The 27,018-nt window shown below is 62.6% G+C and overlaps 15 protein-coding genes across 15 annotated transcripts; 9 read left to right on the top strand and 6 right to left on the bottom strand.

Annotated features, from left to right (window-relative positions):
• Window positions 1-66: 66 nt before the first annotated feature.
• Window positions 67-795, bottom strand: MICPUN_88190 (predicted protein; the record flags this gene model as incomplete). The annotated part of the gene is made up of 1 exon (XM_002505827.1): window positions 67-795. A coding segment is annotated over one exon (729 nt), but the record flags the coding sequence as incomplete, so codon positions are not given.
• Window positions 796-1,416: 621 nt separating this feature from the next.
• MICPUN_63880 (predicted protein) lies at window positions 1,417-2,148 on the top strand (the record flags this gene model as incomplete). Its single annotated transcript, XM_002506026.1, has 2 exons — window positions 1,417-1,593; window positions 1,699-2,148. 2 exons carry the CDS (start codon window positions 1,417-1,419, stop codon window positions 2,146-2,148), a joined length of 627 nt encoding a protein of 208 aa, XP_002506072.1.
• A 280-nt stretch (window positions 2,149-2,428) lies between these two features.
• Window positions 2,429-4,264, top strand: MICPUN_63879 (predicted protein; the record flags this gene model as incomplete). The annotated part of the gene is made up of 1 exon (XM_002506025.1): window positions 2,429-4,264. The coding sequence occupies one exon, from the start codon at window positions 2,429-2,431 to the stop codon at window positions 4,262-4,264; it is 1,836 nt and encodes a 611-aa protein (XP_002506071.1).
• Window positions 4,265-4,343: 79 nt separating this feature from the next.
• On the bottom strand, window positions 4,344-5,423 carry MICPUN_63878 (predicted protein; the record flags this gene model as incomplete). Its single annotated transcript, XM_002505826.1, has 1 exon — window positions 4,344-5,423. One exon carries the CDS (start codon window positions 5,421-5,423, stop codon window positions 4,344-4,346), a length of 1,080 nt encoding a protein of 359 aa, XP_002505872.1.
• Window positions 5,424-5,628: 205 nt separating this feature from the next.
• Window positions 5,629-7,568, top strand: MICPUN_63877 (predicted protein; the record flags this gene model as incomplete). Its single annotated transcript, XM_002506024.1, has 2 exons — window positions 5,629-5,685; window positions 5,821-7,568. The coding sequence occupies 2 exons, from the start codon at window positions 5,629-5,631 to the stop codon at window positions 7,423-7,425; spliced, it is 1,662 nt and encodes a 553-aa protein (XP_002506070.1). The 3' UTR covers window positions 7,426-7,568.
• Window positions 7,569-7,579: 11 nt separating this feature from the next.
• Window positions 7,580-8,614, bottom strand: MICPUN_88413 (predicted protein; the record flags this gene model as incomplete). The annotated part of the gene is made up of 1 exon (XM_002505825.1): window positions 7,580-8,614. The coding sequence occupies one exon, from the start codon at window positions 8,612-8,614 to the stop codon at window positions 7,580-7,582; it is 1,035 nt and encodes a 344-aa protein (XP_002505871.1).
• Window positions 8,615-8,793: 179 nt separating this feature from the next.
• Window positions 8,794-11,022, top strand: MICPUN_63875 (predicted protein; the record flags this gene model as incomplete). Its single annotated transcript, XM_002506023.1, has 1 exon — window positions 8,794-11,022. The coding sequence occupies one exon, from the start codon at window positions 8,794-8,796 to the stop codon at window positions 11,020-11,022; it is 2,229 nt and encodes a 742-aa protein (XP_002506069.1).
• Window positions 11,023-11,073: 51 nt separating this feature from the next.
• On the top strand, window positions 11,074-13,274 carry MICPUN_63874 (set domain protein; the record flags this gene model as incomplete). The annotated part of the gene is made up of 1 exon (XM_002506022.1): window positions 11,074-13,274. One exon carries the CDS (start codon window positions 11,074-11,076, stop codon window positions 12,613-12,615), a length of 1,542 nt encoding a protein of 513 aa, XP_002506068.1. The 3' UTR covers window positions 12,616-13,274.
• A 2,454-nt stretch (window positions 13,275-15,728) lies between these two features.
• On the top strand, window positions 15,729-17,615 carry TUA1 (alpha tubulin 1). The gene is made up of 2 exons (XM_002506021.1): window positions 15,729-15,881; window positions 16,163-17,615. Exons 1-2 carry the CDS (start codon window positions 15,784-15,786, stop codon window positions 17,412-17,414), a joined length of 1,350 nt encoding a protein of 449 aa, XP_002506067.1. The 5' UTR covers window positions 15,729-15,783; the 3' UTR covers window positions 17,415-17,615.
• Window positions 17,616-17,647: 32 nt separating this feature from the next.
• MICPUN_63871 (predicted protein) lies at window positions 17,648-19,231 on the bottom strand (the record flags this gene model as incomplete). Its single annotated transcript, XM_002505824.1, has 1 exon — window positions 17,648-19,231. The coding sequence occupies one exon, from the start codon at window positions 19,229-19,231 to the stop codon at window positions 17,648-17,650; it is 1,584 nt and encodes a 527-aa protein (XP_002505870.1).
• Window positions 19,232-19,412: 181 nt separating this feature from the next.
• On the top strand, window positions 19,413-19,772 carry MICPUN_63870 (predicted protein; the record flags this gene model as incomplete). Its single annotated transcript, XM_002506020.1, has 1 exon — window positions 19,413-19,772. The coding sequence occupies one exon, from the start codon at window positions 19,413-19,415 to the stop codon at window positions 19,770-19,772; it is 360 nt and encodes a 119-aa protein (XP_002506066.1).
• A 275-nt stretch (window positions 19,773-20,047) lies between these two features.
• Window positions 20,048-20,888, top strand: MICPUN_109426 (predicted protein). The gene is made up of 3 exons (XM_002506019.1): window positions 20,048-20,199; window positions 20,316-20,370; window positions 20,466-20,888. Exons 1-3 carry the CDS (start codon window positions 20,080-20,082, stop codon window positions 20,816-20,818), a joined length of 528 nt encoding a protein of 175 aa, XP_002506065.1. The 5' UTR covers window positions 20,048-20,079; the 3' UTR covers window positions 20,819-20,888.
• MICPUN_98290 (glycosyltransferase family 76 protein) lies at window positions 20,882-22,219 on the bottom strand (the record flags this gene model as incomplete). Its single annotated transcript, XM_002505823.1, has 2 exons — window positions 20,882-21,465; window positions 21,538-22,219. 2 exons carry the CDS (start codon window positions 22,217-22,219, stop codon window positions 20,882-20,884), a joined length of 1,266 nt encoding a protein of 421 aa, XP_002505869.1.
• A 142-nt stretch (window positions 22,220-22,361) lies between these two features.
• On the top strand, window positions 22,362-23,676 carry MICPUN_63867 (predicted protein; the record flags this gene model as incomplete). The annotated part of the gene is made up of 3 exons (XM_002506018.1): window positions 22,362-22,412; window positions 22,547-23,600; window positions 23,636-23,676. 3 exons carry the CDS (start codon window positions 22,362-22,364, stop codon window positions 23,674-23,676), a joined length of 1,146 nt encoding a protein of 381 aa, XP_002506064.1.
• Window positions 23,677-23,917: 241 nt separating this feature from the next.
• On the bottom strand, window positions 23,918-26,293 carry MICPUN_88427 (predicted protein; the record flags this gene model as incomplete). Its single annotated transcript, XM_002505822.1, has 1 exon — window positions 23,918-26,293. The coding sequence occupies one exon, from the start codon at window positions 26,291-26,293 to the stop codon at window positions 23,918-23,920; it is 2,376 nt and encodes a 791-aa protein (XP_002505868.1).
• Between the last annotated feature and the right edge of the window lie 725 nt (window positions 26,294-27,018).

Raw genomic sequence — 27,018 nt, 5'->3', positions numbered from 1 at the left:
TTTTGGTTTGGGGGGAATTATTTTGTGGGACTCATCAAAAAAGAATTACAACAGCACAGTTGCGGCTCAGTTGGCGATGCCGTCGGTCCTGGTCGCCTCTCCAACCTCCTTCTCCATCCTCCTGTACCAGCCCTCCACGCTCTTGACGTTTGCCAGGGCGTCGTCGAACGTCTCGAAGGTCTTCACCGCCCTGAGCACGCCGAATACGCTGATATCCGCCACGTTTGGCACGTCGCCTCCGCAAAACGCCGCGCCGCCCACGCCGTTCTCCATCCAGTCCTCCAGCGCCTTGTAAAGCTCCAGCCTCTCGTCCTCGATGCCGTGCCTCTTCTTCAGCACGTTCTGGCTGATGAGGTACATGGAGACGGCGCCGGAGAGTCGAACGCTCTGACGCTCCACCCAGCCAAACTTACCCCGCTCGGTGATGTAGTCAAACGACTTGAAAGCCTCGGCCCACGTGCGGTAGATGTTTGGGGTGATGACGTGCACGAACCAGGCGTCCACCCACTTGGCCCACTTCTCCTCCTTCTCGGTCATGGCCTTGCCCCCGATGAACCCGGGGGGCGCGATCTTGCCCAGTCTCTCGTCGAGCGTGGCGATGATGTGGGCCGAGTCGTTGAGCTGCTCGTCGTCCACCATCACGATGGGAACCTTGCGGTACTCCTTGCTGAACTTGATCTCCGACTTGGTCAGGGGGTTGACCTCCACGACGTCGTAGGGAATGCCGCGGTAGTCCAAGTACGCCTTCACCTTGTTGCAAAAGGGGCACACGTCGTACTGGTACAGCGTCACCTTGCTGAACGGCAGCTTCTCCTGTCGCGCGAGACGGACGGGGGGATCGGGGGTGGGTGAGATATTTTGGTGGGATACATAGGGGCAAGATGACGTCGCGATCGACGGGTCAAGCGGCGCACCTTGGGAACGGCAGCCTTGGCCTGGGGCAGCGTCTCGACGTCCACGAGGTTCACGGCGGTCGCCATCGTCGCGGACGCCGCGAAGAGACCGCCGAACGCGGCCGCGCCCGCCAGGAAGCGCGACGCGGAGGGCGCAACGAACTCGGCGGCGATGACCTTGGACGCGATTCCGCGGGCGTGCATCGGCGCGCGGGCGGCGGAACCGACGAGCGCGGACTCGGCGAGGCCCGCGGCCGCAACCTTAGAGGCCGCGGCGGCGCGTCGGCCGAGGGCGAGCGCGTTCTGACGCATCATCGGGGACGCGCGAGAGACTCTGGCACTATGCGTCGACGTGTATGAGGACTTCACGAGTGTGCGGCGACGCTTGAGAGCCTCATTTCGCCGCGTTGGGGATCCATAGCCTGAACTTTACTGGTATCGAAGCTGTTGCGGTCATCCGACGGAGCCAGCTTTATCCAAACTGAGAGCCCCGGAAAGCGCTTTGCTTCATTGTACCGGCACAATGGCGCTCGTCAACGCTTTCTCGTCCCTTTCCATCGCGGCGCCCGCCAAGGCCGCCGGCCTCGGCTTCAAGAAGGCCGTCGCCGCCTTCGTGCCCGCCCCCGCGGCTCGCGTCTCCGCCTCCCGCGCGGTTTTCACCGTCGAGGCGAAGCAGAACAAAAAGGCTCGCACGATTCAGGTGCGTGCCACCCCACCCTCCGCGCCCGGAAACGGGCGGCGTCGACCTCTCGGCGTCGCGTATCGGCGGCGCGTGCCGGACGAGTCCCTCGAGTGTGTATCTTAGGGTTCGCGTGTTCAGCTCCCGCGCGTCGCCGCTGCGTCGCGTCGTCGGACGCCGGCGCGACACGTCGCGGCGAAAAACCGAGACCCTAAAACCTTTTTCCCTGGCCGCTCGGGTGACGATTTTTTCCCCACTCGGTGGCTGACCTATGCCCGCCTCTCATCCCTTTCGCTGCAGTCCCGCAACGAGCGCCTCTACAACAAGATGAGGAAGAGCGAGATCACCACCCGCATGAAGAAGGTTTTCCTCAAGGCGACCGCGCTCGGCGCGCAGGAGGCGTGCTCCGAAGAGGAGATTGGCGACCTCGAGAAGCTCATCTCGGAGGCGACCAAGGCGGTGGACAAGGCTATTGCCAAGGGGGTGCTTCACAAGAACACCGGCGCGAGGCGGAAGTCCCGCATGTCCAAGTACAAGCAGGACCTTCGCCGCAGCAAGGGCCTCCTCACGGCGTAAACGGCTCCATCTGGGATTTGTCCGCGAAGGCGACGAGGGATGGGAGCGCGGCGCGAACAAAGAGAGAGGGTTTTGGGTTTGTGGTGTCGGGTCCGCGGGGCCGCGCGGCCGGGGCTCGCTGTGATTCTTTATTAGAGGGTGCGACGTGTTGCGATGACGTCTGGTTGCGCCGTGTCAATAAAAACGCTTAGGATATTGCTCGAAACCTGCGGGCTTCCCGCCTGGCGGGGCTTGCGAGAAGCCCCATCATCAGCTCTAAAAAAATAACCCCGACTGCCTGATGACGTCGATCGGCTGCCAGCAAGGAAACCGACCGATCTGCAATGTCCGCACGATCCAGGGGTTGGAAAACCGTTTATTTAAAACGGGAAAGTTCCTCGGCAACCAGTCGTCTAGGCACGGTCCCAGGAGCGGACTGAGCCTGGCCATGTCCAGTTTCGCGCCAGTTTGCATAGGACGCGCCAGTTTGCGCGCGCCAGCGCGTCCCGTGCCCATGCGCGCCGTGGTAACCGTCGCACGCGCCCCCGTCCTCCGGGGGTTGCCGAGCAAATTATCCGCAGCAAATTGGCGCGCCCGTTCCGTTCGCGTGAGACCGGCGGTGTCGACGCAGGAGCCCGTCGACGTCGAGGACGACGCGGACGAGATGGCCGTGGATAGCGGCTCAAACGCGAAGGGACCGCTGCGCAAGGGCTCGAAGGTCACCCCGGAGGCTCTTCGCGCGTTCATCAGGATGCGCCGAGGCGTCTTCAAGATCACCTCGTTCGGCTCCCTCTCCGAGATGCCGGACGTGGGAGGAGCGGTGACGTCGACGCTGCGACGCATGGTCATCCATCAGTGCGATATCCTCGAGCGCGCGCTGACGTCGTCCCTCAGCGAGAGGTCCGAGGGCTGGCGCAGCGACGAGCTCGACCCGAGGCACGTCCCCGACGCCTCCGTCGCGCCCGCGCCGGATGAAACCTTGGACGTCGCGTTCAAGCACAGGCTCCTGCTGCTGCAGGCGAGGAAGGGGTACAGGTGCAACTCCGACTCGCTCGTGCTCGCCGCACACGTCGCCGGGCAGATTTCGTGGCACGGGGTGGAGACCAAGGCGGGCGGGCTGTTCGGTCGTAAGAAGGTTTTAAAGCCGCCGAGGATAGCCGACTTGGGCGCCGGCGCGGGAGTCGTGGGCCTGTCGCTCGCGGCGAGGGGCGGGTTCGCCAAGGACGCGCAAGGGCCGAACGTTCTGCTGGTGGAGAGGCAGGTTGGACTCGCGAGGCGGTGCGCGCGGAACGCGGCGCTGAACGGCGTCGGCGAGGGTGTCACCGTGTGCCTCGGGGACGTATCCGCAGGGTCGTTTGGAACTCAAAGTTCGAACTCAAAGACGGAGGACATCGTGGAGGACGAGGTAGAGGAGGAGGAGGACGACGAACGACAACACGTCGAGGTGTCGCTCAGCGTGGATGGCGACGCGGTCGGCGTGGAGCTCGCGGTCAAGTCCGCGTTCAACCACGAGCGGTGGGCGGGCGCGGACGCGAAACCCGGCGACTGGATGGGTAAGTGCGACGCCGTCGTGTGCAACCCGCCCTACTTCCCGAAGGAGGACATCAAGAGAGGGACGAAGCCCATACGCAACGAGAAGCGCCTGGCGCACTACGAGACCACCGCGGGTCTGGACGAGTTCTTCGCCGCCGGAGAGAAGCTGCTGAAGCCCTTGACGGCGGACGTGCAGCCCGGAAATGATCCGGCGATGCACGTCGTTTATCCCAGCGACCGAGCCGCGGCGGTGTACGCCGCGGCGACTCGCGTGGGCTTGGGTCGGATCTACGTCCGCGAGGTGTTCCACGACCGCGACGCGACCGAACCCAAGCTCGTGTTGGTGGATGCGCGCAGGAGTTACGTCAACAACAAGGGCGAGACGGTGAGCGAGGATGGCGAGCCCATCGGGGAGTCCAACACCGAGTCTGACGACTTTCTCACCCAGTTCAGGACGACCCCGACCTACGACCTGCGCGTCATGGACCCCATCGTCCTGTACGACGAGGTCAACGAGGAAACGGGCGAGACGGACCCGGAGGCGTCGACGTACTCGGAAGAGATCGAGTGGTTCATGCGCAGGCTTCCCGCGCCTGGACCGTGAACCATCATACGAGGAGGCAAACGTAAATTCTGTTCCATAACTTCGTTGTATCAAAACGCAGCCCTCATCCGATGCGCATTCACTGCAGCGCGAGACCCGGTTCCTCCCCTGGGGCGGGCACCCAAAGCCCGCTGTCCACCATCCTCTTCATGTGGTGCTTCGCATCCTCCAAGGGAAGCCCGTTGACGTACTCGCGAAGGGCCTCCACGCTGCCGCTCTCGAACGCGTCCTGCATCTCCTTCGGCAGCGACTCAAACACCTCAACCGGGTCCAGACCCCCGGGGCCCAACCGTTCCTCCCGCGGCAGTTCCTCGAGGGCTTTGTCGTCCCCCTTGAGCTGCAGCCTGCGCGTGGCCTCCTCCGCCGCAGCCGCATCTTCCTCCTTTTTCTTGTCCACCGCGCGTTTCTTGAGCTTGTCCACGTAGTCTTCGTACATCTTCTCGTACTCCTTGGCCACCTCCGGGTCGCTCATGCGTCCGAAGAAGGCGGGGGCGGCGTCCCTCATGGACCTCTTGCTGGCCTCGGCGAAGTCGACGATGGACTTGAGGGCGTATCCCGCGCGTGCGCCCCGCCTCATGCCGAGCGTGTTGCCCTCCATCTCCATGTAGAGGCACTTCAAGAGCATGTAGCCCATGGCGTGCTCGGTGAGGAGGTGCGAGTTGTCCCTGAAGTAGTCCCCCATCTCCTCGTATCCGGAGCCGAAGTCCTTGACCGCCAGCGCGTCGAGCTGGTCGCCGTACTTCTTGGCGAAGGCCTCGTAGTCCAGCTTCTCCGGTCCCGCGTCGGGCTTGCACGCGGCGCCCACGAGCGAGTGCGACCACGCATCCCTCACGGCCTCCTCGGCGTTGAACTTCTTCTGGCGCCTCTCGGTGTCCACCTCGGACTGGAACGTCGCGCTCGCCGATCTGAGCTTGGCGATCTCGGCCTCGTTGGCGGCCGCGTTCTCACCCTCCGAGAGCTCCTTGATCTTGCGCTCGTTCTTGCGGATCTGCTTCTCCAGCGACTCGATCTTCTCGGCGCGCTCCTTCTCTTTGTTCTCGTGCGCCTCCCGCTTGATGCGACGCAGCGTGTTCGCCTCGATGAACTGCGCGCCGGGGTGATGATCCTCGTCGTCGGACAACTCGAGGTTGTCCCACTTGCTGTAGTCGAACCCTGGCATCGTGTCGGCTTCGTGGCGTCCCGATCTGCTACTCTGCGCGACGCTACGCTTTCCACAACCTTCCGCTCGCAACACTGACAGCGCTGCGCTCCAATAGCACTAACGACGGTCTATTTTCTTGAGTCATTTATACGGGTGTTCCTCCCGAAATGCGTTTTTCGCGCCACGAAAAGCTCGGCCCATCACAACGCGCCTCACGTGCCCCATGGGTAACGACGAGAACATCCCCCTGCTTCCGGGGTACAGCCTGACGCTCCCCGGGGTGAGTTCCCGCGCGCAAACCCTGGTTCCGACCTCCGAACCGCCCGTCGCCCTGCCCGCGATGGCTGAGATTTTGTTTCCCCCGATGTTCCGCATTCTCTGACGTGATTCGTCCGCCCCGGTTGAACAGACGCAGGCGAGGAAGCTCCCCCAGACCCTCAACTACGCCGGCGGCGGCATCTTCGTCACCGGCCTTCCCGATCAATCCCACCCCGCGCGCCCCATCACCGCTCGCATGGCCGGCGACGAGAAGCTCGCCACGCAGGGGCGCCCGCTGACTGACAAGAAGACCACGCTCGCCGATCACGTCAAGGGGTCCGTCGCGGTTGACCCGCAGAACGGTCCCGCGCCCCCGCCCGGTGCCCCCGCGGTCGCCGCCCTCGGTGACATGAAGCTCGGCGAGGGCAGCGCCACCCCCGCGTGGGTAGCGTACGACGGTCAATCCCTCTCCTACGGCGCGTATTTCGTCGAGAAGGCGCTCGACGGCCGAGACCGCATTAGGAGGTGCGTCATCAGGTTCCACCTCGAGGACGGCACCGTGGACGTGCACGAACACAAGACGGACAACAGCGGCATCGTCCAGGGCCGCATCCTGAAGCGCCACGCCGCGGTGGGCGCGTCCGGCGAACCCCTCGCCATCGCCGACTTTCAGATTGGATCCACCGTCGCAATCTACGGCCGCGAGTACAACGTCGTGTGCTGCGACGCGTACACCCGCGAGTTCCTCCGCAAAGAGGGCCTCACGATCGCGGCCGACGTTCCCTTCCCCGACACCCTCGTCGACGAGGGACCCGGCGTGCTCGGTACCATCGGCATGGGCGTTCGCGGCGTCGGCGGCAAAAGGGTGTTCGAGACAGATCCCGTCGAGGTTGTCATCGGCGCGTCATCCGCGTCGTCCAATCAAATCGCCGAACCCGCGATTGACCCGTTCACCAAGGACGTCCTCTCGTTCAAGTGCTCGTGGGACGACAGCGTCCAGGGTATCGTGCACTACACCCTCAACTACTTCCTCGCGGACGGTACCGTGGAGGTTCTCGAGGAGGAGGCTCCGGGCCGCGATCCTTTCCCCAAGATGCTCGCGCGCAGCAAGCTCCCGGCGGGCGGCGCGTTCGACGTCGGTCCCCCCGGCGAGAAGACCAGGACGTTCCTCAAGCCCGCCGACATCGTGATGGGCCAGCCCGTGGGCGTTTACGGCCGTAACCTGACGGTTCACGACTGCGATGATTTCACGCGAGCGTACTACGTCAAGACGCTCGGTCGGACGATCCTCGAGATGGCGCCCAAGCCCTTGAACGATGGCGCGGTGAAGCACGTGCACGTCGACCCCCCGTACAACGGTTTCGGCTCCGAGACGGACTCCCTCCGCAACTGCCACTCGCTCGTGCCGAAGCGCGCGCCCCCCAACCTGAGGCACTTTGAGCAGAACTTTGGCAAGGAGCTCAGGTTCAACGCGGCGTTCGCTGGGCCCGGGCTGGTTCCCCCCAACGATGAACGGAGGTTCATCGTGACCTTCTACCTGGTCGACGGGACCATCAGCGTCTACGAGCCACCCATGTCCAACAGCGGCATAATCGGCGGTAAGTTTCTGGAGCGCACGCTCGAGCCGGTGAGGAAACCCGGGGCGAGGGCGCCTTACGTGGCGAGGGACTTTTACGTCGGCGCGACCGTGACGCTCAACTCGCACAGGTTCGAGCTGCTCAACACGGACGAGTCGACGGAGAGCATCATCAGGAGTCTGTGAAGCGAGGAGGTTGTTCAAAGCGAAGGAGGAGGAGAGGAGGAGGGGTTTAAAAAAAGGGTTTGACTCTTGCAAAAACTGCTTATAGGCCGAAGGCGGAGAGATGGGACGTTCGAGTTGTATTTATATCAAATCGATCCGCGCTGCTCGTTCATCGTCACAGCCTGCTCCGTCCGGCCACCATGGACCACAGCCCGCCACTCCGCCCACCCACCATGGAGGGTAACCTTTTTGTGATGACCCGCTCCGCGTCTGCCACCATCCTTAGTATCAGCTCCTCGCACGTGGGGACGTCGTCGATGAGGCCCATGACCACCCCGCACGACCAAACGCTGCTGTCGGGGTCGCCGCTCTCCTGAAAGCTCTTCCTGTAGTTCTCCCCGCTGACCAGGTGCCGTATGGCCTCGATCTTTCCCGGATTTTCCCGTTCAATCTCCTGCACCCGCCGCGCCACGTCGTTTTTATACACCCGCTCGGTGTTGCCAACCGACTTCATCACCAGCGTGGTGCTCCTCTCGTCCGCCTTGACCAGCGCCGTTTTGATGCCGTCGTGAACCGGCGCCTCCTTCGTGGCCATGAACCTCGTGCCCATGTTCACGCCGTCGGCGCCCAGCGCGAGGCACGCGGCGAGCTGCTCTCCGGTGCCGACGCCCCCCGACGCCACGTACGGGATCGTCAGTGCCGTCCTCGCCTTGGCCAGCAGCACGAGGTTGCCCACGTCGTCCTCGCCCGGGTGACCCGCGCACTCGAACCCGTCCATGGATATGCAGTCGGCGCCGAGCCTCTGCGCGGTGAGCGCGTGCTTGATGGCGACGCACTTGTGCACCACCGTGACGCCGTGCTTCTTGAAGAAGGCGATCCACTTGCCCGGATTTCTGCCCGCCGTCTCCACCACCGGCACGCCCTCGTCGACGATCACCTGGGCGTAGGCGCCGTAGTCGGGCGGCGCGAGGCTCGGCAGAAGCGTAAAGTTCACCGCGAACGGCTTACCGGGCTTCAGCAGAGCCTTGCACGCGCGGATCTCGTCCCGGAGGAGCTCCGGCGTGCGCTGGGTCAGGGCGGTGACGGTGCCGAGCCCGCCCGCGTTGGACACCGCCGCCGCGAGGGTGGCGTACCCGACGTGGTGCATGCCCCCCTGGATGATGGGGTGCTCGATCTTGAGCAACTCGGTGACCCTGGTCTTGAGAACCATCGCGTCGAGGTCGCGCGCGCGCAGCCCCAACTGGATAAGATGCGCGCGCCGGCGGAGGGTCGAAAAAAGCTCCCGCATCCGACGTGACTGGATGTGAAAAAGCGCGACCAGGAAAGGGCGGGGGCGTGCACTTTGGGAAGCGCGTGGGAGGCGAAGGGTCGTGGGCGCCGGGGGGTGACATGGAAGGCGGCTCTGATGCGGCGGCTGAGCGCGCGGTGGACGCCGCGACGGTAGCCCTCTCGCGGTACGAGTTTTTCCGCGTGCACGAGGAGCCGCTCGGCGAACGTCCAACCTTCGGCTCGGGCCCTACCGCGGCGGCGGCGAGGCTTCACGAAAGCGATCGGCCTAAAGTGCTCGTGTGCCGCTCCACGAAGGCGTACAGGCGCCTGGCTCTGTGCGTGCCCAGGCCCGGGGAGAGGACAGTCGACATAGGCAGCGCGTACGGCGACGCCACCGCGCTCATGGCCGAAGCCGCGGGCGAGGACGCGGTGCTGGGAATAGACGTATCGAAACATTTCGTGGACCAGTCGAGCGCGGCGAGACCCGGCTTGCGTTTCGAGCGCCTCGACGCGCTCGAGGACCCGGCGCTTCTCGCCAGGGAGATCGAGGGATCCGTCAACGTATTCGTCGACATTGGGGGCGTTCGCGCCGCCGAAGCCCTCGTCAGGCTCCTCCCGGCGGTCGCCAAAAGCGCGGCGCCCTCGTTCATCGTCGTCAAGTGCGAGGCGCTGCACGACGCCATGGCCGACGCGGAGGTGCCCTTCGAGGGTCTGCGTGGGGCGACGACGATCACGAGGTTCACCGTCCCGGAACGCGAGCGATCAAACGGCGGCGCGAACGGGGTGGACGACTGCGACACCGATTGTGGAAGCTCCGATTCGAGGTGGCGCGACGCCGTCGCCGTCACCGCCTCGAGCGCGTCGCCCGTTTTTTGGCGAAAAACGTGCGAGCGGGAGGTTGGCAACGTCAGGGCCAGGTCCGCGTTTAAACGGGCGCACGTCGCCCGGAGCGCGCGGCCCGCGTCGGATCTGTTCGCCAGGTATCCTCTGAAGTACCCCCCGCGGTTCGTGCGCGGGGACGTGGAGATTTGCCGCTTCCACAACTACTCCGCGGATGGGTGCATTCGCCGCGAGAAGTTTGGCATGTGCATGTTCGATCACGAGCACTGCCACTGGTGCGGGGAGCACGGCCACAGGGCGTGGGAGTGCGAACACGCGGTCAAGGCGCACCAGTCGGCGGTCGTGGATGACGGCCTGGCGCCCGCCGCCGCGCCCGTGCGTGACCCGAACGACGGAACCGCAAACGGGGTGGCAAACGGAACGGCGAACGGGGTTGTCGACGGGTTGGCAAACGGGGTTGTCGACGGGTTGGCAAACGGAATCGATGAAGGGTTGGCGAAAGTTTCCCTCGCGCAACCCGAGGACGTGTACGTGTACGTCGCGGGGGGACGTAACCGCGGCCAGACCGTGGGCGTCACCGAGAGGTACTCCCTGCGACGGAAGCAGTGGGAGCGAGGGCCGCACATCGCCGACCCCCGCGGCAGCCACGGCCTCGCGGCGGCGAACGGCGTCGTGTACGCCGTCGCCGGCGGAGGGATCAAGTCGAACCTCGCCACGGCGGAGGCGCTCCACGCGGTCGCCGACCACGCGTCCACCGCGTGGGTACCCGCGGGTGTGGTCGCGGAGGCGAGGCACGCGTTGAGCGCGTGTAACACCGGGGATTGGGGCGTCTGCGCGATCGGAGGATGGGCCGACGGCAACTCGTGCACGGGCGCCGTAGATTTTTTGGACCTGAGGACGGACCCGACGTCGACGACGTGGCGGAGCCTGGCGCCGCTGATCACGCCGCGCAAGCTACACGGCGCGGCGGGCCTTCCCGACGGCCGACTCTTCGTCTTTGGGGGTCGGATCGGCGATCATGGGGGGCCCATCGCGGGCGCCGAGGCGTACGATCCGACGTCGAACGAGTGGAGGGCCATTCGTCCGCTACCCATTGGCGCATGCGCGTGCGCGTGCGTGGACGGATCCGATGAGGGGAAGGGGACGCAGTACGTGTACGTCGCCACGTGGGGCGCTGATAATCCCGAGGGGAACAAGTCGACGAAACGCGGGGGTAAGGACCCGCGGGTGGGCGAGGCTGGGGCGCTGTGGAGGTACGACCCGGACGCGGACACGTACGAGAGGGTGTGCGGGCTGCCACTCCCGGAGTGGTACGGTTTCGCCATGTGCGCTTTCGACGGCTGGGTCTACCTCATCGGGGGTAGCACGGCGGGGCGTTGGACGGGGGCGGCGTTCAGGAGAAGGGTGGACCAAGGGGGCGAGAGTGAGTGGGAGGAGCTGCCGCCGATGAAGGTGGTGCGTCGACGGACCGCCGCGGCTGTGGCGCGAGCCGGACTGATGAGAAAGTAATTTTTTTAACCTGCACTGCAAGACGTGGAAAACACAGTCCTTCGTCCCGCGATGCGCGCGATGCTCGCGTCGCTGGCGCGGCGGTGCGGTGTCGCTCACCGCGCGTTCTGGCGCGAAGATGGGCGATCCTTCGCTAGGACCCTCTCTTCGTCCGCTTCGGACCAAGAGTCCGCGCTTCAGAACGCCATGCTGAGCTCGTTCCAGCGTTGGTTCGAAGCCTACGGCGGGACAACGAGCGGCATCTCGATGGTGCAGACGCCGAGCATCGGCTGGGGTCTCACTGCTTCGAGGGACGTCGATGTCGGCGAGCGCCTCATACTCCTACCGAGGGTCCTACAGATGACGTACTCCTTGCAAGACCGGGAATCGACGTCCTCTTCGGACCAGGCGACCGCGGAACTAGACCGCGAACCGGACACGCCGCTCTACCTCAAGGAACTCATCGCCCAAATTCCAGACGAGCTGTGGAGCGTACGTCTGGGCCTCGCGCTCTTACACGAACGTGCCTTGGGTGGCAAGTCGCCATTCTTTCAGTACATTAGCTTACTTCCAGCCATGCACAGAGGTCTGCCGCTGTTCTTTGGCCCGGAAGCTGTCGATGCCCTGCAGTATCTGCCGCTGGTTGTGCAGGTCAAGCGCAGATCTCGATTCCTCATCGATTACTCCTCGGGTCCGCTGAAGAACGTCACGGCTGGTAAGAACGGGGAGACTGAGAGTGTCCCGTTCAACGGTTACAGTGTTGGCGCGGACGCGCTGGGTTGGGCTTTCGCGTGCGCATCCAGCCGCGCGTTCCGTGTCGCGGGGGAGGGGAAACCCGCCGCGATGTTACCTCTGATTGACGTCGCCAACCATTCCTTTGAAGCGAGCGCAGAGGTGAGAGCAGCGATGGGTGAGGGGCCGGGGGCGATCGAGATGGTCGCCTCGCGGCCTCTTCGCGCGGGAGATGAGGTCACGCTCAACTACGGAAACCTGAGCAACGATCATTTCCTGCTCGACTACGGCTTTGTGCCTCAGGGAATCAACAAACACGACACCGCGAGTCTTCGATGGGACGTCAGCTACCTCGAGGCGGCTCGTGAGGTGGCGGGGTTGGCTCAAGTGCCGTTTGCGGCAGGTACAGAACCGTGGCAGAGCGCCATGCTATCGGAGCTCGGTCTGGACGACGATCCGGAAGTGCTGGTGACGCGCGATGAGAGGCAACCGGTGGATGCGCGGCTGCTCGCGGGTATCAGAGTCCTGTACGCTTCGGGTCCGGAGGATTTCAGCAGCGGTGGAAGCGGCGAAGCGTTGCAGCCGCTTCGGCACGGGGCGCTGTTAGAGTCGACCCTTGACCGCACAAAAGAGGCATACGCGCTGCGAACCGCACAGGCTGCGCTCGCCCTCGCGCTTGGTAACTTCCCTACGACGCTGAAAGAGGACGAAACAAAGTTGGAAGAGTTGACAGCAGAGTTGGCGGAACTTTCAGGAGTCGGCGATGCGTTAGAGAAGGAGAACCTCGCGCTCGCGGTGAAGTTTCGGAAAGGCAAAAAGGAAGTGATCTCGAGGGCGATGAAAGCGATCGATGAGAGGCTGAGAGTTGTGCTCGCGTCGTAGTTTTGATGTGAAAAAATGGAAAGATAATTGAAAAAGATGGCCGGCTGGCCGGGTCAACTTTGAAGTGTTGACCAACTTTGTTTCCTCCCCACTGGCCTAAACCGAAGTGAATCTTCCTAACTCGGGCTTGCAAGTCATGCGGCTCACCGCCTTCCCGATCCTCGCGGCCTCCACGTCGAAAGTCATCGAACGCACCAGCGAGTTTGCCTCGTGGATCATCCGATGCTGTTCGTCCCTATTCGCGTCGTCGAGCACCCACGCGATGCGCTCATGCAGATCGTCGGGCGTCGCCGGCACGTAATGCACCCACGGCTTGAGCTTGTGCGAATACCATCCCCGCATTTTTGTCTCAAGGATGATGACGACCGAGGTGGACGCCAGCCTCAAGTACCTATCGCTGTGTGAGCCGGCACCCGCGATGTCAATCACACCACGGTGCTGCTCCCATGCGGGCTCATACCCGGCACCCTGAACGTCCAGCGTCAGATTGAGGGCTCGCAGATCGTCCGCGTTGCAGTTACCGTCGACGTCCAGCGACGACAGCGCAGCGTCCAGCCCGGGGATACCGCCGGGCACGTTCTCTGATCTCATCGCGAGCTGCACCCGCGGCACCCTGCGGCAGGAGTCGGCGATGGCGTCGTGGACGTTCGCAATGGCTCCGACGAACGCGGTGGGACCCACGCCCTCGTGGGTGTCGGCGAGGCTGGAGCCGCGCCAAAAGACCTTAGGAATCTTTCTCTCCCACGCCCACGCAATCTCCATCATTGAAGCGCTCGGAGGAAGGACGTGCAACGACTTTCCAGGTGCAAAGGCGAGTGACGCGGTGGCATCAGGCTTGTGTCCAGGCTCATCCATCAGGCTCACATCCACGATCTCGACGTCCCCGAATGAGTTGTCGGTGAACCCCTTGCTGCGCATCCAGATGAAATCCGGCATCCAGATTGCGTCCAGCGAGGGAGAAGACGTCTCGTGCATCAGCAGCGGCGTTCCGCTGCTCTTCAACGCCTTCTGCACCTGCGGCGAGATTATGCTCTGATCTGCGGGGAAGAACATGACATTCGCGGAAGGACAGTTGAGGTACTGCCCAGCCTGCGTCAACATCGTACGGACCGCGTACAGCATCGACGTCTTGGACGCGTACTGGATCAGTTCCGCGAGTGACCTGTACGGATACATGCGCTCATCCCTAACACTGCCGCCACGAACAAAGGAGCCAGACTGCGGTCCATCGATAATCTCAGCCTCCTTGCCGTCGTTGTACATCCGGACGCAGACACACTGGGGGCACACCGAAAGCGATGCCGAACAGAGTCCCGAGTTTTGCGACTCCCCGTTCATCATCGACGGCGTGACGTAATCCTTCACCAGCTGCGTGTGCGTGGGTAACTTCCGCGGCGACTCTGTCAGTGAATCGGGTTCCTCATCCTCACCCAGCGAGAACGAGTTGGATACTTTCTCCTCCTGCTCCTCCGTATCCCACCTGCTCAGCGGGTAGGTCGCTTTCGCGTCCGCCCCGCCCGCGTTCGCCAGAGTTTCCCTCGCCTGCTTGCTCATGCGGTGCATATCCCGGATGCTCTCCGGGCTCCCGTGCTGTCCGGCGTAGTGAATCATCCAGTCCCCGGGCCGGTACCATTCCGGACGAACGAGAAGATCATCGGCGGTCAGCGGACCGCGGTCATGACAGCTCTTCTCGGCACCGGCGCAGTCGAACGCGTTCATGACCCTCTGCGAAACCACCGCGGCGGGGCCGAACCGAGTCAGCGACGGCACAGTCTTGTCCGGCGCGCGCTCCATAAACTGCGTCGGATGCAGACCCGGCAGGGTCGTGGCGAGGAGGTACGTGAGACATATCTGGTCACCGAGCACGTGCTGCCAGAACCCGCTGCTCTCCTCCATGTAAAACCTCTGCTCCGTCGCGGGGACGGTCTTCGCGGGGTCGCACTCGAACACCCGCTCGAAAAAATCCGTCATCCACCGAGACTTGCGCGCGAGCTGCACACCGCCGTTCACCTGCATCACGTCGTTGTGCATGAAGTTGGCGCTCCATCCCCCCTCGCGAAGGCTCGCCCACAGCGGATCCCTCGCCACGATGTACTCCAGCTGCGGACCGTTCTTGGGCGCCGCGCCGGTCGCCGAATCGATGAGATCCTCCACCGAGCGCTGAAGATCCGTGATGATCACGTCGCAGTCCACCATCATGAACCACCGCGCATCGGTCGACTTGTCAGACATCCTGAACGCCTCGATGAGCGCGGCGTAGCGCATGTAGAACACCTCAGGCGCCGTGGAGTCCTTTCGGTACGCCTCGTTGGGGTTGAGGTCCTCCTCGACGACGTGCTCGAAGAACCTGTACCCGTGGAGGGCAGCGTACTGGGCGTGGTTGCACCGCGTCGCGTCGCACTCGCGGCGGCCCTTCGTGGGATGCTGCGCCCTGAAGATGACGATCTCCGACCCCTTGGGGTTCGTCTCGGTCGGCCAGACGGTCTGCTCGCGGCACTGCTCCGGTATCGTCTCCCTGACGTCCTTCGTGGTCAGCGCGGCGCGAAGCGCCTGGTAGTGCTCGGCATCCATGCCTGCTCGAGCGTCGTTTGGCGGGTGCAGCCGCGCGGGCTCGCCGTCTCCCAAGCGATTCACCGAGAGGTGAGGATTACGATGGAAGTATCCAACTGGCGCTTCGCCGAGACCGATCAGAGCTCGAAGCGTGCGGGCAGGGGACGTCGCGGCGATGAGCGCGAAGACCAAGAGGAAGATCGACGCCGCGCCCGCCAGGAGCATCCGATTTTTTTTCGCCTGCTCCTTGAGCGCGGCGTGAGCGGCGGCCGCGCGTGGATTCAGGAGCAGCGCGGATTTCTCCGACGCGGATGTCGCAGTCGTGGCGCCACCCATTGCTCCGGCGCGGATCGACCGTTCCATCGCCGGTCGCGCCCCAACAGTGGCGTCCTTTCCGCGAGGGCCGACCGAGATGGTGTTACAAGCCCAGCTGCTCGCGTTTTTTCTGCGGTCGATTTATGAGAGTTCTCGCAACACGCGCGTCCAGATTCCAAAAATGAGGAGCGCCAGCAGAATTTTAGAGATCCCCCGCTGCGATGGGATCCCGGCGGTCACTTCGTAAGCACAGCGTCATCACAGCGCTCTTTCGAAACACCACTTTCCAACTCTTCTTCAACAATGCGTGAGGTTATCTCCATCCACATCGGCCAGGCCGGTATCCAGACCGGTAACGCGTGCTGGGAGCTTTACTGCCTCGAGCACGGCATCCAGCCTGAGTAAGTCTCCAGCCCAAACGGGGGAACGACTATAAATTTTCCTATTATGGAAACCCGGAGGACCCGGTCTGGAGGGTCGCGGAATGGCGCGATCGGCGCGGCGGCGGTCTCGATCACCCACGGCACGTGCGTGTGTTCAGATCTGCTGGTCGCGGACGTCTTCGCGGCTCTCTGACCCGCCCGACCGGGCCCTCCTCCACGGCCGAATTCTCGGGAAAATTGCGACTTTTCAAACACGTTGACTGACCACAATCTCTCCCCTCCCAACCTCTGTTCCGCAGCGGCCAGATGCCCTCCGACAAGACCATCGGTGGCGGCGACGACGCTTTCAACACCTTCTTCTCCGAGACTGGTGCTGGCAAGCACGTCCCCCGCGCCGTCTTCCTCGATCTCGAGCCCACCGTGATCGACGAGGTCCGCACCGGCACCTACCGCCAGCTCTTCCACCCCGAGCAGCTCATCTCCGGCAAGGAGGACGCCGCGAACAACTTCGCCCGTGGTCACTACACCATCGGCAAGGAGATCGTCGACCTCTGCCTCGACCGCATCCGCAAGCTCGCGGACAACTGCACCGGTCTCCAGGGCTTCATGGTCTTCAACGCCGTCGGCGGTGGTACCGGCTCCGGTCTCGGCTCCCTCCTCCTCGAGCGCCTCTCCGTTGACTACGGCAAGAAGTCCAAGCTCGGCTTCACCATCTACCCCTCCCCCCAGGTGTCCACCGCGGTCGTCGAGCCCTACAACTCCGTGCTCTCCACCCACTCCCTCCTCGAGCACACCGACGTCGCCGTCATGCTTGACAACGAGGCCATCTACGACATCTGCCGCAGGTCCCTCGACATCGAGCGCCCCACCTACACCAACCTCAACCGCCTCGTCGGCCAGGTGATCTCTTCCCTCACCGCGTCCCTCCGCTTCGACGGTGCGCTCAACGTTGATATCACCGAGTTCCAGACCAACCTGGTGCCCTACCCTCGCATCCACTTCATGCTCTCCTCCTACGCCCCCGTGATCTCCGCGGAGAAGGCGTACCACGAGCAGCTCTCCGTCGCGGAGATCACCAACTCCGCGTACGAGCCCGCCTCCATGATGGCCAAGTGCGACCCCCGCCACGGCAAGTACATGGCGTGCTGCCTCATGTACCGTGGTGACGTCGTCCCCAAGGACGTCAACGCCGCTGTCGCCACCATCAAGACCAAGCGCACCATCCAGTTCGTCGACTGGTGCCCCACCGGCTTCAAGTGCGGTATCAACTACCAGCCCCCCACCGTCGTCCCCGGCGGTGACCTCGCCAAGGTGCAGCGCGCCGTCTGCATGATCTCCAACTCCACCGCCATCGCGGAGGTGTTCTCCCGCCTCGACCACAAGTTCGACCTCATGTACGCCAAGCGTGCCTTCGTCCACTGGTACGTCGGTGAGGGTATGGAGGAGGGCGAGTTCTCCGAGGCTCGCGAGGATCTCGCCGCCCTCGAGAAGGACTACGAGGAGGTCGGCGCCGAGTCCGCTGAGGGCGACGGCGAGGACGAGGAGTACTAAATCCCTTCCCAGATGATGAAACGAGCGAGCGACCGAGCTGTTCCGACTGACGAGTCCTGCGCCTTGCGCGCGCGGCGATGACTTGGTGAGAGGCTGATGTATCCCCCGTGAAAAAAACAAAACGAAGAAGAGTTTTAGCGGCACGAACACGACTTGGAGTTTGGCGTTACTTGTAATGATGAGCTCGCCGCTTTCTCTGAACGCGCTCGTCGTGTCTTTCTCCGGTACATCAGTCACCCGCGGCCCTCGAGGACGTCCTCGGCGATGGCGTAGAAGTCGACTTCGTCCATGTTCATGTAGTCGGACTCGTCCGGGGTCTCAGCCGCGACGCCTTTCGACGCGGGGACCTGCGCCTCGTTCGTTTCGTCGTCGTCGTCCTTTTCTTCGATGTAATCCTCGTATTCTTTCACCTCGAGCAGCTCCACGCACCGCCCGCAGGTCTTGGCGCAGTATCCGCCGTTCTTGAGCCACCAGTCGTCGCACTTGCCCCAGCGTTTTTGCAGGATGCACTCGTGGTCTTGCGGCTGAACGTCGAAGCATTCGCTGCGGTCTAGACTCCCGTCGAAGGAGCGTTGGTTACCGCTCGACATCGTGGAGTACGTATTCGCGGTCCGCCCTTCGCCCGCATCCGGGTCCTCGCCCGCGATGAGCCAGAACCTGTCCTTTGGGTTGCGGTATGATCGGCGCTTTTGGCGATTCGACGCGCCCGGACGAACGGTGGTCACCGTCCAGCACTCAGTCTCGGACGAGCCAGGGTCGTCGGGAAAGTCGCATAGAAGCGCACCGAACTTCTCATCGTCCGAAGCTTGCTCGCAAACGGGATCGCCGTCGAGGCAAGAGGTCGAGTACACCTTGGCCCAGTGTTTGCCGCCGCGGAGCATCGCCTCGTTCTTGTAGCCACCGAAGCCAACCACGGCAACCGCGCTCGTGCCATCTTCTTCTCCAGGATGAAGGTGGATGCGCGAGTCGTCGTTTCCAGATACTCGAAGATACTTCTTGGTGTGGCTCCATTGCTTGGTGCCGAACCTGGCCATTTGTTTCGTGCGCGAGTACGTGTGCGCGTGACCGGTGACGATGAAGGCTCCGTGTTTGCGGCAAATCTCGTACGCGCCCCATCCAGTGCTGTCTCCTTTGTAGCTGACCTGCATGTCCTCCATGTTCATATGCCAGACGCACACCTTCCACCTGGCGTCAGAACCGGAGAGTGCCCGCTCGAGGAACTCGTAGTGGCGTCGGTTGGTGTCTGAGCCCTCGCCGGCTTCCTCGACGCCGACTGAACTGAGCACAAACGCGACTGGTCCGTAGTCGCAAACCATGTCCTCGCCGTATGACCCGCGGCAGTTCGCGCGCGCGGGGACGGTGCCCCTCAGCTGCGCGGCGTATCCTTCGGGGTTACCGCTCCATAAATTCTGTACTCCGTCCCACCCGTCGGCGTCGTGGTTTCCTTTGACGGCGAGGAAGTCCATACCCTGGTTGCGTATCGTCTCGTCCACGAAGTACCTCCACATCCTCGGGGCGCTCTCGTAGTCCATGTCTCCCGCGTGGACAATCAGTTCCGCGCCGTTGTCCTTCGCCGCAGTGAGAACATCACGCGCGCGGGAGTAAAGGGCGCAGGGCTCGCCGGCGAAGTCGAGGCAGTCGACCCCGTTCAACTTGTAGTACCCTTGCTTGTTGCCTTGCCAGTCTGTCCACACACCGGGGTTGTCGTTGCCGATACCGGTGTCGGCGACGAACGCGACGCGAAGCGCGGTGGCGCCTCGGTCGGGGAGGACCGCCGCGGCGAGGACCGCGATCACGCTCAGTAGCGATACGCGCATCGTGCGGGGCGCGCTACGTTGTGAGGTCCGAAGAGGTTGTTGGAACGTCCGAGATATCGGCACCTCGGAAAAACGTCCCAGAAAATTTCACGCCCCAGCCAGCAGCAAGCTCCGGCCGCTCACAAGAAATGCCCCACAAGAAGACGCGCACGGAGATCTCTCCAGGAGAAACACCGTCGGCATGGACGTCGACGTCGCAACTTTCGAGGCTCGCGCGGAGGAGGCGGAGCGCCGCATCGCCGCCCTCGAGTTGAAGATATCCGAGGGCGCGACCGTGCCGGCCGCGCCCGCCGGGGACGCGGCGGCCGGGGATGAGTTCAAGAAGAAGTTCTACGACCAGCTGGTGGCTCTTCGAGTGGAGCTGGGCAAGTCGCGCGTGGAGAGGGCCGCGATGATAAGGCAGGCGGAGGAGGATAAGGCGAAGATTGAGATGCTGGAGGAGGAGAACACCAAGATGAGCTACAGGATCAAACACCTGGTAAGGGCGGTCAGGGAGGAGATGGCCAAGAAGTACCCGGAGGCGAAGAACGTGGATCGATGATGATGGTTTCGAGGGTTGGGCCTGGGAAGGCGCGCGCCGCGAGGAAGGGCACGCGCCGCTATCATAGCACGGCGCCTTATTCGCGAATATTAACCGATGACTTGCCGTATTACTCTCTAGTGATCACCCCGCCTCGAAACCCCGCTCGTGAACACCCGTGTCGAGCCCCTCAGAACGGGCACAGCCTCCCGGCCCTCCGGCGGCGACCGAACAAACTCGACAAGGAACGACAGAAAAAGCAGCTCTTGACGTCTTCCGCAGAGTGAGTGAGCGCGCGGGGAGGTCGAGGGCGGCGGCGACGAACGTTATGCCGTACCCTCCGCCTCCCAGCTTCTACAAGCTATACGATCCCGCCAGGGAGGAGCCGCCCCCCGGTCCTCCCCCGCCTGCCGTCGGGCAGTACACGGCCTTCGGGGCGACGCACACGGTAGAGCCGGGGTGCCCTAATCTTCCTTCCGTCTGCTCCCAACCCGTTCTCCGTTCCCTCCGCCCCACGGTCCACACCGACGCGCCCAATGACGTTCTCCCCGCGATGATGAACAGACCGAGAAGGTGGAGGATGTGCTGCACAGTGCGAAGCTGTACACGACTGACGGAGGTGCGCGAGAGATCCCAACGCCCCCGAAATCCAAAACCATCCGCTCCACCCTCGTCGCGTTCCGCTCACTCGCTCGCCCCATGCGGACTCTCCAGACATACGCGAGGAGCTCAAACGGCTGAACAAGGATCTTCTCACACGTTTTACCGTGCTCGCGGCCAACATGGTGCAAGCCCCGAGCCAGTACCAGCGCAGGGTTGAGGAGATCTCCCTGTTGATGAACAATATTCACCACCTTTTGAACGCGGTGCGACCGTGTCAGGCGAGGTCGACGCTGGAGCACGCGCTGACCGAGCAGGCGAAGCAGAAGAGGGAGAGGCTGAATGACCTGAGGGAGTGGACAAAGAAGGCGGAGGAGGCGATGGGAGGGGCACCGGCCGGGCTGAAGGAGGCGGTGGAGGAAGCCGTCGCCGCCGCGGAGAGCCGGGATGACGCCATGGTCGAGTAGGCCAATCTTGTTGTTGGTCAAAACTAGCTGCTAGTCAAAGCGTGAATGAGCGCGCATTACACGTCACGTCCACGGGTAGAAGGTCGGGAACATCAGGGTGCCGACGAGCCCGAACACCACGCAGTACGTGCTGACGATCCTTCGTATCTTTCTCGTCCCCGCACCCTCGTTTGCGCCGACCTTCGCCAGGTACCAGTACACCGCGGGGCTGACGGAGAGGAAACGCGTCGCCACCTGGACGTGCATCACAGCCGCCGCGGCGAGGGCCATGACGCACCACTGAAACATGAACGGTCGAAGAGGCTCCTTTCTCGTCCACGTCGCGTCCTCGTCCGCGCCCTTGACGTACGCACGAGCCGCGTGCACACTCGCCCCCAACGCCGGCAGTGCCAACAGAAAGTTTGGCAGCTGTTTCGGCGAGTAATAGCGGAAGAGCCCGACGTTCCAGTAGTGATCCTGCACGAAGGCGTATACGTTCGGGAACGGCCTCCACGACGCGCACCACGGCCTAGGGTTCGCAGCGTAGTACCCGTTCGGGTCTCCTCCGCCGAGGCAGAAAGTGCGGTACCCCATCCATTGAAACCATAGCGTCGGCGCCAAAACCGACACGCAGCGAGCCAAAAACACAAACGACGCCGTCGCCAGACCTTTGGCCCAAGCCACTCGTTTTCGCCTCTTCACCCTCGCAACCGCGCTCTCGTGGCCGTTAACATCCCCACCGCCCTCTTCTTCCTCTCCCCAAAGCCGTCGCATCTGTCTCAGCGCCGGCGCGAGCGCCGAGCGCCAAAAGTCGAACGCCAGGTGAATCAGGTTGAGAACCCCGTTCGAACGCGCGAGAGACGCGAGAGCGAACGCGACGCACGCGGCGTTCTTCCTCGTCCTCGCCAGCAGCAGGCACCCGGTGAAAGATAGGAATGCGAACAGCGGCTCGGTGTATATCGCGCTGTGGAACACCGCGGCGGGATTGAACGCGTAGAGCATAGCCGCGGCACGCGCCAGCACCTCGTCGTCGAGGATCGAGGTGCCGAGTCGCTCCAGCGCCACCGCGGAGGCGACGTGCGCTGCGTTCGAAACCGCGAGGCCCGATACCGCGACCCCGCACGACCCACCACCGAACAAAGGCGACAGCGCTCGCATGAGCCACGGGAGCAAGGGGAAGAACGCGTGCGTCTGCTCGTACTCGTAACCGTTCGTCGCGACGCGCGCGAAGTACACCGAGTCCCAGGTCACCAATCCCTCCGCTCGTCGACATAGCGCGGAAGACGACGGGTCCCGCGGACCTGGGCCGGGTGACAACGAGCCGGAGGTGTCGTAATCGTCGACGATGAGATCAAAGGCGATCATGAACGCCAGGGTGCAACCCCGCGCTAGGGTCGCGGCCCGCCACACCGAGAGCACCATCTCCCGCGCGCCCTGAATGTGGTCACCTGCTGAAAATTTTCTCGCGACCCGCCTGAGATGGTCCCTGATGATCTGAAGCTCTACTAGGGTAAACCACAACTCACGGCCGCGTTGTCACCCTCGACTGGCGCGGGTGAGGACGATGGCGACCCACAGTGATGCTGTCGACGAGTACTACTATGAGGACTTGGAGGTGAGTTTAACTGCGCTAAGGCGTTCTCCGACGCCCCGCCGACACATCGTCCGAGGCCGCCTAAATTCGAGGATCCCAACGCGAAGTTTGTTTTTCCGCGACGGCTGACCTAGCCACCCTCCTCGCGACTGCAGCAAAATGTGCAAGGCCCTTACCCGTGGAGCAATTTAGACGAATGGAGTATGAAGGGATGGTTCAAAGACGACGTCAAGGTGAAACGCGGCTCGAACGGGAAATGGATCACGTTGAAAGAGGCTCGGCTCGAACGGATGGGCGCGAAGACTGCCGACGCGGCGGCCAAGGCTATGCCGCCTCCCCCGGCGAAACCCTCGGCGCCGGCCGCAGGGAATGGATCGAACCTGGATCTCTATCCGAACTTCAAGCCGAGCGCATGTTACACCGAGGACATCGACGATCGGATCCGCCGCATGATCAGGGAGGGGAAGTTCGATGCACAAATAAAGGCTCTGCGAGCTGGACTTGATGAGGACAAGCTGGTTGGAGACGTCAGCATGGCCGCGTTGCGCGGAGTAGCCGATGACAGCTCGAAGGATGCCGCCGCCACCGAGAAGCAGGGTGGCGGCAAGAGGGGGCGGGACGAGGGGAAAGCGGGTGAGGATGGCGACCAAGGGAAGAAGGCGAGGACGGCGGGGAAGTTTCCGGTTAAGGAGCCGAAGGTCCCGGTTGAGATCCCGACGGAGAAGCAGGATGTGGTCGACCCGAGGGTGAGGTCCGAGCCCCCGAAATCCAAGGGTGGAAAGAAGAAGAAGAACACCGACGACGAGAAGCCGACGCTGGACCTGCCTCTCCCCATCTTCGCCGAGGAGAAGGAAGCCGGCGAGGCTGCGCCCGAGGGAAAGACGGGGAAAACGAAGGATGACGGGTACCAGTCGGACGATAGCTGGGACAAAAAGCCGGGCATCCTGGAGGATCCGGAGGAGATTGAGCGCGAAAAGAGAGAGAAGGAGCTCGAACGCGCGCGACGTGAGGAGGAGGCCAGGGCGGCGGAGGAGAGGGCCGCGCAGCTCGCGAGGGCGGAAGCCGAGGCGCGCGCGCGGAAAAAGGAGGAGGAAGAACTGCTGGCAAAGATCGATCCGGAGGATCTCAAAATCGCCAAGCTCGCGAGGGATCCCCAGGGCGGAGACTGGTCCCTGCCCAATCCCAACGACGGCTGGCGCTGGACAAAAGGTGACTCGACGTCTCTGCAAGACGTCGAGCTGGAGCTTGGTGGTGGAAGGATGACGGTGGCTCGGAGGGCGGATGACGACCATTACAGGGTGGTGTCCGGCAGTGGAGCTCCGGCGTACGCGGCGGACGCAAAGGACGCGCGTCAGAACCCCGTCGCGGCGAGGATGATGGCTCAGGTTTTCGACGCGGTGATGAAAAACAAGAAACGGTTGTTCTTCGACCTCGTGATGGGAGAGGAGGAAAACCCGGGGCCGCTCGACAAGTGGGTCGAGGCAGACAAAAATTGATTCAATTATGAAATCCAACGACAGTGGACATCAATCCTTGAGGCGGCGCAGCGGGCGCTTGAGCGACCCGTCCTCGTTCCTCTCAAATCCCGCACCCGCACGCGATCCTCTCCGCCCGACCTCGGTTCCCTCTGGCGCCGGCGAGAGCGCCTTGACGCTGAGACCGACCCGCCCGTCGCTCACGTCTTTTATTTTCACCAACACCTCTTCACCGATTTGAAAAATATTGTCCTTCATCGGATCAACCTTCCTCGTGTGCAAGTATTCGCTGGCGTGTAAAAGCCCGTCCTGCTCGTTCGGCAACCTCAAAAACCATCCATACGCGAGCTGATTGACCACCTTGGCCTTCACAACATCACCCTCTTTTGGCACCCAAGCAATCAACTGAATCTTCTCAAGCGCCGCGTCCAACCCGGGCCTGGTGCCCGCGAAGATACCTAGGGTGCACTGGTCATCAACTCCAGCGTCGTCTTCTTCGTGGATGCTCACCTTTGCGCCCGTAGTTCGCTCCAGTTCGCGGATAGTATCGCCCTTGGGGCCTATCAGGCGACCAATCAGGCTGCGGTCCATGCGAACCGTGGTAAACTGTGCGCCGTCCTCGGAGTCGTCCCTGCTCCTGGGCTTGGAAATGGCACGATCCATCTCGTCGATCACCGCGCTTCTTGCGATGGACGCGACGTCCATAGCCTCGATCAGAATGTCGAGTGGGATCCCTGCGGGCTTGCAGTCGAGTTGGATTCCCGTGATCCCACCGCGCGTTCCCGCAATCTTAAAGTCCATATCCCCGAGCACATCCTCCAAGCCCATGATATCCGACAGCAGCTCATAACGCGTCACCTTGCCCGTCTGCTCGTCCTCATCCATAACCAGACCAACAGATATGGCACCGACATGTTCTTTGATGGGCACGCCCGCGTCCATCAGCGCCAAAGAGCCGGAACAAACTGCTGCCATGGAGGAGCTCCCGTTGCTCTCCATCGTCTCTGCGTTTATGCGAACCGCAAACGGCCATTCCTTCGCCGCTGGGATTATACCAGCGAGAGACTTTTCGGCCAGCGCGCCGTGACCAATCTCGCGTCGTGATAAACCTCCGCGCCTCGGGGTCTCGTTGATGGAGAACGAAGGGAACGAATAGTGCAGCATCATGCGTCGGTTATCTGGACCGACGGGCGCGTCAAGCTTCTGTGCATCAATCAATTTGCCAATTGTCACAGTCGCCAACGCCTGGGTGTTCCCACGCTCGAAGATGGAAGATCCATGTACCACCGGCAATACGTTTGACTCCGCACCGAGTTGGCGCAGCTCGCGAATCCCGCGCCCGTCCACTCTCTTCTTGTCCTCAAAGATCATGTCCCGCATCACGCGTGAACTTACCCAAAAGAAAGCTTGTTCGACGTCGTTGTTGGTGAACGACATCCCTTCCTCTGTCATCGAGTTTACGATCTCATCCTTAAGTTCCGCCATTCTCTTCCCGCGCGTGTGCTTGCACTGAATCTCCTCCTTGTACAGAGCGCGAAGTTTTTCGCTCGAGCGGTCAAACACGTCGTGTCTTAACTTTGCCTGTTCTGGGGTTTGCTGCACTGGATCCAGCTTTTCCTTGCCGATCGCGCGCTGCAGCCTGCGTTGGGGCTCGATCAAAACCTTCGCCGCCTCGTGCGCGGCTCGTAGCGCACTCGCCACGACGGACTCGGGAACGCCGCCTTCGTCTGCGGTGCCGGCTTGCGCCTCGATCATCAGAGTGCGATTTTCGTTTCCGGCGTAAAACAGCGTAAGCTTGCTGGCCTCGACGTCCTTGTCGGAGGGGTTCAGAATTATCTCGTTGCCGTCGCCCAACACGGAAACACGCACGGCCCCCACAGGACCATTCCAGGGTATGGACGACACAGACAGCGCTGCGGAAGCGCCGTTCACCGCGAGCACGGCTGGATCCTGCGACTGGTCCGTGGCCAGAACGATTGCCTGCACACTGGTGTCCCTGGAGAAGGACTTGGGGAACAGAGGGCGAATCGCTCGATCCACGACGCGCATGGCGAGCACCTCACGGTCCTTCGGAGCACCCTCGCGCCGCGTGAACGTCGGTGGGATCTTACCGAACGCGCTATGTCTTTCACGGTAATCCACTTGCAGAGGGAAGAACCCCGCGTCCGGGTTCTCATCGCGCGAGCACACCGCCGCGCAAATCACCCTCGAGTCTCCCATGCTCGCCACGATCGCGCCGTCTGTGAGTCGTGCCACCCTTCCGGTCTCGAACCCTACTCTCACTGGCGTGCGCTCGGTCCCGAGCTCCACGGCGACGGACTCGCAGTAGGCGCCCTTGAACGTGGGCTCGCAACCTCCTCCATCGGGTTTCGCGTCGTCGCTCGTGGCGGCGAACCCGCGAAGGGCTGACCTCCCGAAAGCGCTCATCCAGCCCTTGTGTCGATGACGGGAGAGGCGAGACGCACCGCGCGTCAACATCGACGCCATCGTGCCTCACGCACTAAGCAAAGCGCGGTGGGCACTGATGCTCGGTTGCGCACTTCTCGCGGCGCGCGCACCTCCCGACGCCTGTTCCACTTGAACACGCGCGCCCGTCTTTGCGAGAGCGACGACTCCAAGCAATCAGCGCAACGAATGACTAAATTATTACACAAAATTAGTACCAAGGTACGAAGGGTTTAGGGTTTAGGGTTTAGGGTTTAGGGTTTAGGGTTTAGGGTTTAGGGTTTAGGGTTTAGGGTTTAGGGTTTAGGGTTTAGGGTTTAGGGTTTAGGGTTTAGGGTTTAGGGTTTAGGGTTTAGGGTTTAGGGTTTAGGGTTTAGGGTTTAGGGTTTAGGGTTTAGGGTTTAGGGTTTAGGGTTTAGGGTTTAGGGTTTAGGGTTTAGGGTTTAGGGTTTAGGGTTTAGGGTTTAGGGTTTAGGGTTTAGGGTTTAGGGTTTAGGGTTTAGGGTTTAGGGTTTAGGGTTTAGGGTTTAGGGTTTAGGGTTTAGGGTTTAGGGTTTAGGGTTTAGGGTTTAGGGTTTAGGGTTTAGGGTTTAGGGTTTAGGGTTTAGGGTTTAGGGTTTAGGGTTTAGGGTTTAGGGTTTAGGGTTTAGGGTTTAGGGTTTAGGGTTTAGGGTTTAGGGTTTAGGGTTTAGGGTTTAGGGTTTAGG

The sequence above is a fragment of the Micromonas commoda genome, chromosome 14 (assembly GCF_000090985.2).
Source record: "Micromonas commoda chromosome 14, complete sequence".
Lineage (NCBI taxonomy): Eukaryota > Viridiplantae > Chlorophyta > Mamiellophyceae > Mamiellales > Mamiellaceae > Micromonas > Micromonas commoda.
The sequence above is the reverse complement of the archived record's forward strand: the minus strand, read 5'-3'. Positions and strand labels throughout refer to the sequence as shown.